Source organism: Ostrinia nubilalis, chromosome 7 (assembly GCF_963855985.1).
Source record: "Ostrinia nubilalis chromosome 7, ilOstNubi1.1, whole genome shotgun sequence".
NCBI lineage: Eukaryota > Metazoa > Arthropoda > Insecta > Lepidoptera > Crambidae > Ostrinia > Ostrinia nubilalis.
This window is the reverse complement of record NC_087094.1, coordinates 7699142-7712485: the sequence shown is the minus strand read 5'-3', so window position 1 is coordinate 7712485 and position 13344 is coordinate 7699142. Positions and strand designations below refer to the sequence as shown.

Genomic DNA, 13344 nt, shown 5'->3' with positions numbered 1-13344 from the left:
TAATTTACTTATAAGTGCGAACCACTTAATCTTTCCCACGCAACACCCACGCCGTTAAAGCATTTAAGTTCTTCATTAAACGACTCAGATAATCATGGTGTCGGCTCTCAACAGGCTATAACTGAAGCGTTAGCTTTCAGAATTTTATAAAATATCATCTCAGTTGCGCTATGATAAGTTTTTCAGATTTTTGATTGTGAGGTGAGTAGTTAATTAATCCGAGCTTCTCCTTTATTCAATTTTTTGTAATTCTTGGTATATATCTCCAAGGACGACGAGCCAGACAGTGGGTATCAGATTTCACTAGACCGCTCCCCCTCGTCGTTCCATGTATTGAAATTAATACTCGTAGTTGCGAAAAATACTTTCTTCTTATAATAATGCTTAGAACATTATGATTATGTATCCCGGGCGTCCTATCTGTCTAAACAATAACTTGTATCGTAACTCAAACAAACAGGAATATAGAAGTTGCGTACATCCGCTACTACTTATAATCCCATAGTTAAATTACTTTAGTGAAGTAATTACAAAATCTATTTCTTATATTGTGCTTTTCACAAATTCAAGGGTAAATACCGGGATGATACCTACCTACTTTAACTTATCCTCGAAATACACCACAGCTAACCCAGCTAATCAAAATTAAGTATTTAGCTCAATAAATCAAATACATTCTCGACTATAATACCAAACTAAGCACATTTGTATCACACTGCCAACCCCGTCCCTTAAACTCTACATAAATCTGTTAACTCTTTGGGACAGGCATCGTTTTTCAGAGCAGATTTCGCTTATTGGAAGAGACAGGCGAATGTAGATAATATCGCTCACCTGCTGTCTTTAATAAAAGTTGTTCTCGTTCATAACACGAACGTTATGTAAAGTAAAAGATTATAGAAAAAACTTTTGGCTTTCTTAGCTCTTGCGTTTACGCGTACCTTATTTTAATTAAATTGTTTTGTTCTTTATTTGATGGAACAAAAGATGTATTGTTTTTGATATGCATATTAAATATTACTATTAGACTGTTAGTTTGATAAAAAAATTAAAGAGTACACACAAAGATGTTTCTGAGAGATATTCATTAGTCGAACATCGCACTAATTAGATGAACAACCATACCAATGAACGGGACGATTCTTAACTTTCGTTCCCACCGCTACAACTGCTTTGTAGACAAGATCTACAGCTTGACCGCCAACAAAAACCCAATCAGTAAACACCAAATCTGTCCCAAGATAAACTTAAACCATACGAGTTTAAAACAACATTTTTTGACCAGCGAATCGGGTCTGGGTAGCCCCGCGCGCACCTCAGAGGAACTGCTGACGCCTCAGACGCCTCCTCCTGTCATCATAGCGCCCTCTTCACCGGCCAGCAAGACTCCTGTTCCGAGCACTCCCAAGATGGCACCACTGCCACCTTCACCCAAGGTGCTCATACCGCAGGAGTCCAATTCTCCTCCGCTCTGCACCAGCCCTCCTGCCAAGGAACATCTGCCTACACACGACTCGATAGTGCGCTTCAAAACGTAAGCATCTCTACCTTCTTTTGTTTGTGTTTGTGTGTGTTTTTCAGCACGGTGTTTTACAGCTTAGTGACGTAGGGAGATTAGGCACGTATTCTAAAATGACGCTCGTAACTGAATTCAGCGTCAAGAGTAAATTGAATCTCGATCAAGTTTGAGCTTCATTTCATAATAGGTATCAGGAAAAATTGACTCGTAAAAATACCTATTTAATTAAAATTTTCAATTATTATTAAATTTGTCAATTTAGTTAATAATTGACTCTATCGTTTTACCTTTTAATGAACTTGTTATGTTAAAATATTATTTTTCAAGTTTCGATACTGGTATGGAAAATATGTATATGAATAGTTTTTCAAAAATGAGATTTTAGTATCCTGAATTATGGTATAATAGCAATTGTTTTGATAATACTTTGTATTTTCATCACTACATTAATTTGAATTACCATTTCGATACTAACTCAAATTTCTTCATAAATATCAGATTTTTCGACCTAATTCCGTCGTAATCATTAACCTATCTAAGACAACCTTAAAACTATATTGTGTGATAAAATGTTATTGGTAAATATCACTAGGACATTCCAACTTAAGTTGTTTACCGAAGATAAGGAAGAGGCCTTGCACAATATTGTTTCCACTCGAGATAAGAACGATTGTCTAAGAGTTAAGACAAGCGATCTAGAGGAAAAGTCTGACTCATACTGTACTACATAAGTACTTAGAATATAGGTACGTACGCACTTATTCAAATACTGACTATTGAATCATTCTAAGAATTCAATTAACGTAATGATAAGAGTTCATGACTACTTCAACAAAAAAGTGATTGAGCACTTACAGAACATTTACACGTTTCTAAATTAGCGACTAGCGTCCTATGTAAACAGAACAACACGACGTCAAGTGACTTAATCACTAATGAAAAATCGTGGAAAATTCTCCTATTGCTCTATTTACAATCATAAATCAGTGAGAAGCTATAGAATTTTTATGTAGTCTTAGATCTGCACGCTTTGGAATTCTAGTTGACTTAGAAAAATCAAGTGTGGAGTGATTATAATGTTTAAGGTGTGAAGTGATAGTACGGACGATGGCACATCAAGCTTAACTGTGGCATCTTATATACTTCTAATAAGTGTTATTTTGCAACAAGAACGTATAGTTTGATGTGCTGTCGAGTACATTTAGAACACACGACTGACTCTCGCGCACGATGCACCCGGTCTGAGTTCTGCACTCTACTTCTTCTCTCTTCTATTGCATGCAGCATACACGAAAAACTTTTTGGACTTGACCAAGAAGTGTTTGGCTTTAGGTGAGATACACTTATTTATATTTATCTATCTAGGTCTAGAACTAGTCTTTGTAGCCTATTAACTTACAACTATTAGCTACACCTTGTGCTAACTTTATTACCCAAACATAGAATTTACCTACATGTAAGTGATTCCTATAATAATAGTATATTTATTTTAGTCAGAAATCATGCTAATAATATCCTGTTTTACCAAAGAATATACGAGTAATACTTACTTAATATTTGATAACTACACCCAACAATATTATTTCTCTTTGAAGTTGACCTCGACAAAGGGTAAAGGTTTAATATTGTTTCAGAAATTTATTGGAAAAAACATCTGACGCACTTCTCAAAGCGGCTAAAGTCGGAGATTTGAAAATGGTAAGATTTACTATTAATATACTTGTAATCAATCATGCAAACGGCTCAGCTTAGTGTTATGTTAATAAAACCTGGGAGACTGTGAATAAGTTTTCTTATTCTAAAGCCAAAAGAATCAAACTACCTATTTCATGTCTCAATGTTTTGATCGATCGGCAAATCTTAACTTCACAGACAACATCAAGTTTTCATTACTAACTAGTTAGTATTACTAATTAGGTCTTACGGAAAAGTTACGTCGCAAATCTATAAGTAAGGTGGGATAGATAAATCTAGCAACAAAACCGTTTGCAAGCCTTACAACATTCTAATACTTACTTATCGTTGTTATACAATATCCAACGTCTATCTTTAAGGATACAAATGATACAATGTACCGGAAAGTGAAGTACGTCATTATTATCTGCTTTAAATCCTTATCAATGGATATTCATCAGCATTAGTCATTTCAAAATCTACACCTATATCTTACACATCATCCGCTCAGTATTAGTCAGATAGGAGATTCGTTTGAAATCAATTTTGCAAGAAAAATGTTTCTTGATTTACCTTATTTTACAGAAGCCTATCTTATCTTTTACGAGTTACCAAGATTACCAAGTGGATAACATCCTTAAGATAAAGCTGATATTAAGAAGATTTTCCTTACCTTAAAAAATATGAAAATTCGTTGAAAGAAAGGTTACATATCAAATCTAGATCTGTCCCTTTTCATAGAAAAATGTAACACTTGTTTGTTTTCTTATAGTCATGTCCGTAGTAAGCCTAGGCTGATCTTAAAAAATATTCACAAAGTTTTGATAGGAGTTTTCTAAAAAGTCATTATATTTTGTACCAATTATTATTAGTGTAATTACAATAAAAGAGTCCCGTCATTTTTAACTCTCGTTATGCAGCCTGTACGTTTGGAAATATTTTTTAATTATTAATTTGCAAAAAAATATGGGTAAGTAATAAGTATGCCAGTGAGAGTCGCTAACTACGAAAAACGTGAGGCAAATACGTTATGTTTGATAATCGCCTTAAATATAGATATGTAGTGAGCAATCTCAGATCCATTGCCGTCGTCATAATTATTATTTTAAAATGCGGTCAGATAGCTTTGTTAATTTACCTACGTTGTCATACAAAATTAAAAGATAACTCTATAATCTCAAATAATTCCATTGAATTGTAACAATGTTGATAAAATTGAAGATTAATTTGCGTATGTTATGATAAATGTTTAGTTCCAAGATTATGTTTTGATGGATTCTTAAAAGTAAGTAGTTAAATAGATAGTGTATCAAAAACGTGTACTTACTCATTCCCTGAAAGCTAGTCTACATGATTTGCTTTTACATTGAATTTTCCAACCATATTTTCCTTCATCCTATCCTTTACTGAATGTTTGTAAATGTATAATTTAATGAAAATGTATTTACATAATAGTTTTCATTGCTAATATACCTAAATGAAAGTGAAATGATACCTGTACAAAGTAAGCCATTCTTTAGATATCACTAATGTATCTAACATCAAAAAAAAATCTGTGGGCTCGCTCGCATAAAACTTTATCCCGAAACCTTTTACAGGATTGAAAGGCCGCTACTTACTTTAATGTGAAATATTTTTCCGATACAAAAAAAATAATATCCTAATGTGCATCTCGTAGATGAAAGAGTTGCACGCGGCCGGCTATTCGCTGCTATCGATCGACGCGAGTGGGCAAACAGCGCTGCACATAGCCGCTCGCTACGGGAACAAGGAGATCGTGAAGTACTTGATTGCTTGTGCCCCCACGGCGATCCTGAATATGCGAGACAACGAGCGGGGGCAGACGGCACTGCACAAGGCGGCCGCCCACAAGCGCCGGGCGATATGCTGCATGCTGGTGGCGGGCGGCGCGTCCCTCACTAGGCAGGACCACGCCGGGCTCACGCCGCGGCATTTAGCTCTGCGCGCGGAGGACCACGACCTCGCTGCTTACTTAGAGAGTGAGTGTTTAAATCTTAGCAAGCTTTAGGTACATTCAATGCACATAAGGGCTTATGGGCGCTTTGCTCACTTGACAGAACTAACTCAAGTTACACGCCGCGGCATCTAGCTCTGCGCGCCGAGGACAACTACCATGCCGCTTACTCAAAGAGTGAGTATTCTGACATATATTTTAGGTGCATTCAGTGCACATTGAGTACTGAAGATAAGGTTATATACCTCTATCCACGTGCGAAGGAACACAACCGCGCTGCTTACTTAGAGAGTGAGTATTTTAACCTAATATATCGAATCAGCCATCTTAAGGTACATTCAATGCACATTGAGTAGGTACTAAGGCTTGCTTGGGATACTTTATTCACTCGGTTGAAATAAGGCGGTCTTGACAAGGCACCTCTCTATACAAGCGGAAGATACCACGTCGCCGCTAACTTAGAGAGTTAGCCGCTATAATACTGATTATGTTGATGACATGACACATTTTGAGCGAGACTGCTTCTCTTACTCGAAAGGACTAAAGGGTGAAGCGTAAACATTACCTACTGGTGTATAAACATTATTCATCTTTCATGAAAGACTTCAGAATCAGGCCAGTAGCTCGTGAGATGTTTAACTATTTATGTGGATTAGTAAGTAGTTACGAGATATGGTAAGATAACAGCGGATAAACAATAGAAATACGAGTGTTTCGCAAACAATATAACAACTAGTTTGTAAACTCAGCAAACAGGAATCGACTATTGTACCGTGGTGTTTCGATCAAACATCGCTGAAACAATAAACTTAGTCTTGGATGGTAAGCAGTAAGCACTATCTGGCTACAGCTTGTATATTTACTGCTGTTTGTTTGTGGTCTGTTTACTTATCCTACTAGAACTGTAAGCATCTTCTAAAATAACAAAGCCTCTTGAGTTTCACATTTGTATTGTAGGTCTACAGATAAGCGAAATAAAGTTGATTGAGTTACTCGTAAAAATTTTACATACGCTGCTATTTTCAACTACTACTTATGTACCTGGTTTCTGTAACAAGTTTGGTGGCTAAAAGTTTTCGTCGACTGCAGACTAAGTAGTTCCAAACCCACTAAAGCTAATTCCAAAAACTTCTGAGTACAGTATACAGGGTGTTAGGTAAATGGGTATATGAGCCGACACTAGCCCATGTTAACATGGGCATATAAATGGTATGGTGAAGTCAGAAATGTAATATCATCATTTTAATTTTTTTAATTTTCATACAAAATAAATTTGATAAAATCAATTTGTATGAAAAATAAAATAATTAAAATGAAGATATCAATTTTCTGACTTCACCATACCATTTATATGACTATATTAACATGGGCTAGTGTCGGCTCATATACCCATTTACATAACACCCTGTATAACATTGGAATTTGATCCCGGTCATATTATTTGCATGTAATTTACACTGAAAACAAATTATAATATTTAAGATTCAAAAGACGTAATACTTAACGTCGTATTGCGTAAGTAATCTTGAACCTGAATTACCATGTTCACGTCAGATTTGTTAAGTTAGCGCATTAGCACAACGGGTTTTGAATCATAGACCTAAACAATATAAAGTTTACAAATCGTAAAAATAGTCATGTAGTAGATAATCCATGTAGTAGCCAGTTAAAAGTTGTAATTTGTCGTTCTACAGAAACCCCGCATTCCTCGATTTCCCTTACAAAGTTTATTGTTGAACCGTGAATTTTATTTCAGGTCAAGAGCATTTCCAATTGGTTTCTGAGGACCTAGAAACTGCTGTTTGAGGGAAACCCTCAAGAAGTTTCTCCAGCAGCGTGCCCAGCAGGACGCGGCAAGTGATACAAGCAAATGACTTGATAAAACCCAAATGTATTTATACTCCAAACCAAAGTGATATTGAGATCTATTTAATTGTGACGTTTCCATTTTTTCCATTGAGAATTTCCTAGTTACATATTGTATTTTTATTCTAAATTAATAATGTATAATACGAATACGATTTAATTAAGTGATTATGAATAAATATTATTAATGCATTGACGATATTATTAGAAATACACTTTAGCATTCTCTTAGTATTAATTTGAAGTACCGTACTTACGAGCGATAATATTGAATAAGGAGAATAATGATATAATTTTTAAATTCAAATAATTATAATAAACTTATTCGTTAGAAATAAGTTTACCGTGCCCTTTACTCACATACTTATGACTAAAATCATATCCTAGTAGAACACAATACTGTAAAAATTCTAACTTTATTTCCTCAAAGATATTCGTAGCACAATTCCTTAAATTTTAAATTAAAGTTACAACGGTAAAGACTACAAATAAACTTTCGACATCCACTAAGTAACTTAAATACTTAATGGGCAGGATCAACAATGGGTAAGTATTTTAAAATCTGGTTTGGCTTAATGATGAGTAAGTCTGAATGAATACGATATTAATAAGTAGACAGTAAAAATATCTGAGGCAATAAAAAGAAAGAAACAATACCAACTACTCTTTATACTTTAAAGAAATTTCGAACGGAATAAGTACCTGCTTAACTCCTGAAAACAAAATGTCATTATTAGTAGAATTAACGTTTTTTGATGCCTTATAAAATATGGATGTGCGTATTTTGAATTAAGGCTCTCTGTATCTACCACATTCGAATCATTGTTGTTTTGTATTAAAATATTAAATGGATTTATTATTTGCCCTACTCAAGAATCTGATAGTTTTGTAATTTTGTTTGATAAGTTGTTATTTTGGCACGGCATAGTAATATCGTACTGTTTGCTGATTCATTTTAGGTCCTACAGACAAAAATGCTTCGTATTATAGGATAGTTGACATCACTAGTCAATTCTCAAAAACGAGAATATCCCATAAATTTTGTATGGCAAAGTGAACCCATGACGCAGCCGTCGAATTTAATTTGACCAACTATTGATATCAAAGTTACTGAAAATGGATAATTTACAGCAAATTAAAAACTTTCAGGGATATAATGAAGAGCTCCTTTTCTTAGAGTTATTGGTTGATGGTGTCAACTGCCCTATCATGCCTCAACGTTTATCGCAAACGCTTTCAGTATGACATAGGTGCACCGAACATCTATTTCTGCGGCAATACAAAGCATTTTCAGGACTGTAAGAGCTAGTGATGGATGTACACAAACGTGATTTTGAAAGCAATCGTGATACATTTCGATATACAATTAGGACCCTGTTTTGTATACATTTCCGAGGGCAAGGTTCGAGCTTACCCTCTTTTCCAAACAGTTTGCTATCTGAATGCAACCCTTGAATCCAAATAAGTCGTGCTATTTAAATTCCTCTTTGAAAACGAACCAAAAGTGATCCATCCACTCTTTTTAAATCCTCTAAAGCATAAAAAGGGAGTTTCCTAAAGAAATTCAAATTGTATGAATGCACAGAGTTCAGGATGGCTTTTATACGCGAATAAACAGTACAAATTATTTTGAAAAAGTTTTGTGAAATGGTACGAGTAGACAGTGCAATGGTTTTTATTTTGCTGTTTTTGTGTCCCATTACTGATAAATAGGTAGGTAATTAAACCTTTTATATCTAAAACTTATTAACTCTATGTGATCCCTTAATAATGAGATAATGTACGTACATGTAGAGTAAGAATTGTATTTAAATTATTGTAAATCTTAAGAACATTATTTGCCTAAATATTTATACTAAAATTATATTATAGTTACGAATACTTACTACCCTATAGTAGGCCTTATTACTTAACTCACCCTGAACCAATTTATTATTTAGTTGCGAGGTTCCGATTGCAATATCAGTGTGTATAGTAGGTATATTCGGTGAAAATTGTCATTTAATTTAAATTACGTGTTCCTGATATAATCGGTAGCACTATTTATTGATCTCAAAGTTCTGATAAGTAGAAAGAAATTAATTTGTGTGATTGTTTAATGAACTTATTTTTTCCGCATATTTTATTGGGTTTGAATGCCCGAAATTCTCGTCCTAGGTCATTAATTGTTTGCAGTTCATTAATAATTCGACTTGCGTTAGTAGCTACGGAACCGGGCAGTGGGCGGGCGGTAATGGCCGACGGAAGTTTTCGCGCGGACCGGAACTTCGGCAACTAAATATCTTAGAATCTGCCGAATCCACCTATCTCGGCTCCAAAAGTTTCGTCCGTTCCGTTCGCGGCGAATTGGTATCGTTAGTGTTATTTTGTGACTGTAACGCCAATACCTCTACTTTTAGATAATATTGTACCTAATAGTTTAGTATTTAACGAATTTACTCGTACTACTCGCTGACAAGCGAACAATGAAAGACAAAGCTGTGAGAATTATGGTCATAATGTAAAAAGTAAGTTCATTTGTTATTGTAAGCGAGAACTATGTACACCATGATGCTGTTTTGTGAGTTCCCTTGTTTGTGATTGTAGATAATACTACGTTTTAAGGATTATACTACCTACTGCTCGCTAGTGTAAAGAATAAAGATATCGTCTAAATTGGCTTTTACTGTTTGTCGCTAATATAACTGTAACTTTCTTCGATCGATATACATAAATGTCACCCTTATTCATGAATGAATTAATAAATTAAAACAGTCCTTTAACATTTTCCCAGACAGTAACCCAGACACAAGATAAGTTTAAATGTTATGTACTATCAGTTTTAACTACCTAAATAATAGTTTTGTTCTTCATCAATACTTTACAAAAAGTTAGTAAGCGTCCATTCGACAAAGCACTGTTTAATTTTCTTTTGAATAAGGGTAACAATTAGGCATATCTGTCGTTAGCATTTTCTTAGTAAAATATGTTTTGTCGTCTTTAAACTGTTGTGTTTCATCTATTTGGCTAGCATAATATTTTAATAGGTATGTAACTTACCAACTAAACGAAAAAGCAAAGGCTAAAATATTTAAAATTGATTTTATTGGTACATCCTACATATTTCTACGGACCTAATTTTTAGATAGTAATTTGCCAATTCGTTATTCTTAATGTTAGTGGTAATTTCCTATGAAATATTTAAGTCTTTGTACCTATAACTGTACTGGAGGCCTTCATTCGTGTATGTAGCGTATTGTATATTTCTTGTAATGCAAATTCATAGCGTAACGTCTATCGACCAATTTCGTATCTTTAAAACGAAAATAAATATCACTAGGTTAGATTTGAGCACGGATTTGTAAAGTGTACACTTGTACAGAGTATGGGACTAGGTAGTTACGTTAGCAAAAACTTGACTAGTGGGTTCAGACATAGAACATGTGGAATATCTCCCAGAAATTGAAGTAGATAAGTACTTTTTTCATTTCTTTTTTATGACACCAGACAAAAACTTCATGAACATCTCTGATCGGAAACAATCGAATCGGAGAAAACATTTTTTCAGGGAAATCGGATGTGAATGTACCGTACCATAGGAAAATCATACATTTTCAGGGGAAAGACAATCATTTTCAGGGGCAAATCAAACACTTTCAGGGGAAAATCATACATTTTCAAAGAGAAAATCCACTGGTTTTCAATAAAAGAAGAAAGTCAGAACTCACTGTTTAAGTCCCTGTTTCAACATACTGCACATGTTTTGACTATATTTTGGCAGAGATTTAGATCAAGCCTAGCGTAATTTATAACACCAATAAGATGTGTTACGTGATAGAACTCCTAACATGCATACTGAACTGTTTTACCTCCAGATTTGAATTGAAGTCTTTTACAAGGAACTTGTTTCTTCTTAATTAGAAAGTAATGTAAAAATCTAGAATCGAAAAAGGGAATAGTTACTGTGTTTATGTGAAACTATCTAAATTGTAAACGCTTGTATCTAATCGCACTGCTAACTCGGGTAGAGCACTTGTCGAAGTACGGAAACTATTGATTTATCGATAAGAATATTGTTTCTTCGTTATCTTGTATTGTTAATTAATATTTAAAGTTTGATTGTTTATAATAAAGACCGTTAAAAATTGTTGATATTATTTGAATGCGATAATCACTGCACGGCGTCGACTCTATTGTACGGACGACAGCACATCAAGCTGAACATAGTGGCGTCTTATCTCGATATAATACAAGCTATTTTGCAACAAAAATGTAGAGTCTGATATGCTGTCGACTGTATTTGACCGATATCGATATCCAAACTTGGATGGTCCTTGTGCGTACCCATGTTGTTTCTAGAGTTGTATTTTTAAAAGTACCTATAGGTGTTCAAAAAAGCCTAGTCTGCCGTTTACCGATATGATGATCATAAAATTGATCGTGTAACAAAATCGTGAAAAAATATGAAAACGATCTGATTGAGTTTCGCGATTCATTTCACTACGTTGCGCGTTGTAACTATCTTAGTGCTAAGTAAGCACTTTAGAAATTGTACCTACATTTAAATTTATTATTTGATAACAGATATGATTCAGTATCTATTTGTACATCAATACAAGTACCTAATAATTTAGGTACTGTTGTACTAACAACCATGCTATAAGCGGGTGTGTCTTCTGTCTTCGTTTGTTTCTACTACCTACTTATATCCGAGACAATACATAATTAAAATAGCTAATCTACATTTATTATTCTCGTAGTGGATGAGTAGGTTCGACGATTTAAATAGAAGTATAAAGAATGACTAAAGGCGTGGATGCCGATTATATCGTTTTAATAAAAATATTTCATTAATTACAAATTCCCAATATCCTGATGCATCTGTGTCATCATAACAAAACTTTATTAAACAAGTAAACATGTTCATAATGATATATTAAGTCACTGATAACTACCTTTTAAAATGTTTAACAAAAATTGGCAATCAATAAAAAAAAACTAAATCTAGATATTAACAGCTCTAGGTATGTATTTGTAAGGGTTATGCACGAGGTGTTATAATTTTTTAATTAGGTAATAATCTACAATATTGTCACTCTGTAGGGACTACCTAACTGTACTTTTATAAAAACTTGAATAAAAATTGTAAAAGTAATTTTAATAGTGTTTTGAGAGCACTCGTTTCATTGTAAGTACATACTTATTTTTGCACTCAATAAAGTCACTATTTTAAATAAAGTTATTTAATGAAGTACACTGAAAGAACAATAAATAAAGTACGACTTCAATTTGGGTTTAATTTTTTCCTCTGCGTGATTACCCAGTAGGTACCTAATTGTAGATACAGAGTAAAATAAGCAAGAAAAAAAGTAAGAGGTAACTAGTTGAAGTGTTACATTAAAGCTAGAAAAAAACTTGAAAACGATAGGATAAAAAAAACATTAATTTTAGCTAAGTAACTTCACTTACCGCGTCAGTTAACACTTAGCAATGGATACTCTTACTCAATGGATTTTGCCACTGATAAAATAACCTAGACCTGCTAAACTTTAAAAGATAAGGACATTTTCCAGTCTTTATCAAAACCTAAAGCTTGTGTCACATAATCTACCTACGTGCGCATCTGTAAAAGCCCATTTTTAGGGTTCCGTAGTTTAAAATAGTGTTAACCAAAGCGAGTGTCCATATTAATAAACACGAATTTTTATAACTTAAATCGGAAAGAATTTAACTATTTTTTATGTTATTTTATTACATCTTTAGATACTCCATTGAAATTACCTTTAGCTAAGTCGGTACTTAGGCAATGATAGGGACGATTGCTGGACCGTTCTTGTAAATCACGCGTGTCTGAACCAGGCCTTACAGTACCTATCAATTTGTTTAACTATAATTTAAATAAAAAGGCCCAGATGCTCATGGACGTAGCGGACGCGGCATGAGAAGATAAGAGGAAGTTAACGTTAATCGTTGGTCTGTTATCACGTATTTAATAGAAATAATTAGCATTTTGTATTCGTACCAGCACAGTGCTGACGCTGAGTGGTGACCGCGACGAAGCCAACCGTGTTTTTGTTACCGTTTAGATTTGTTAATGCGCAAATTAAAGCTTGCCTAACTAAATCAAAATATTTTGTAGGCTAAGTACCTACTTAGCTCCCGGCGGACTTCGTACCGCAATAATGTGTGACATGAAGTGTAAATTGCAAAAAATGCTGGAGTAAAATAATCGCCATGTCACCAACGTCGGGGCTATTATAGAATTCTAATGATGAAAGATTTTTTCAAATTGGTCCTGTAGTTACGAAGGCTATTTTCAAATCAAACAAAG

The 13344-nt window shown here is 34.2% G+C and overlaps 2 protein-coding genes across 2 annotated transcripts in view; one reads left to right on the top strand and one right to left on the bottom strand.

The window, feature by feature from the left end:
- LOC135073187 (eye-specific diacylglycerol kinase) overlaps window positions 1-12301 on the top strand; it is a 247717-nt gene extending 235416 nt beyond the window's left edge. Inside the window, exons 22-26 of the mRNA XM_063967261.1 lie at window positions 1286-1534; window positions 2804-2851; window positions 3154-3217; window positions 4872-5193; window positions 6925-12301. Of these exons, the coding sequence (XP_063823331.1) occupies window positions 1286-1534; window positions 2804-2851; window positions 3154-3217; window positions 4872-5193; window positions 6925-6974 (733 nt within the window). The 3' untranslated portion in view covers window positions 6975-12301. The remainder of the gene's footprint in view (window positions 1-1285; window positions 1535-2803; window positions 2852-3153; window positions 3218-4871; window positions 5194-6924) is intronic.
- The window catches only part of LOC135073191 (beta-1,4-mannosyltransferase egh), a 332203-nt gene that overhangs the window by 308943 nt on the left and 9916 nt on the right, over window positions 1-13344 (bottom strand). The window lies entirely within an intron of this gene.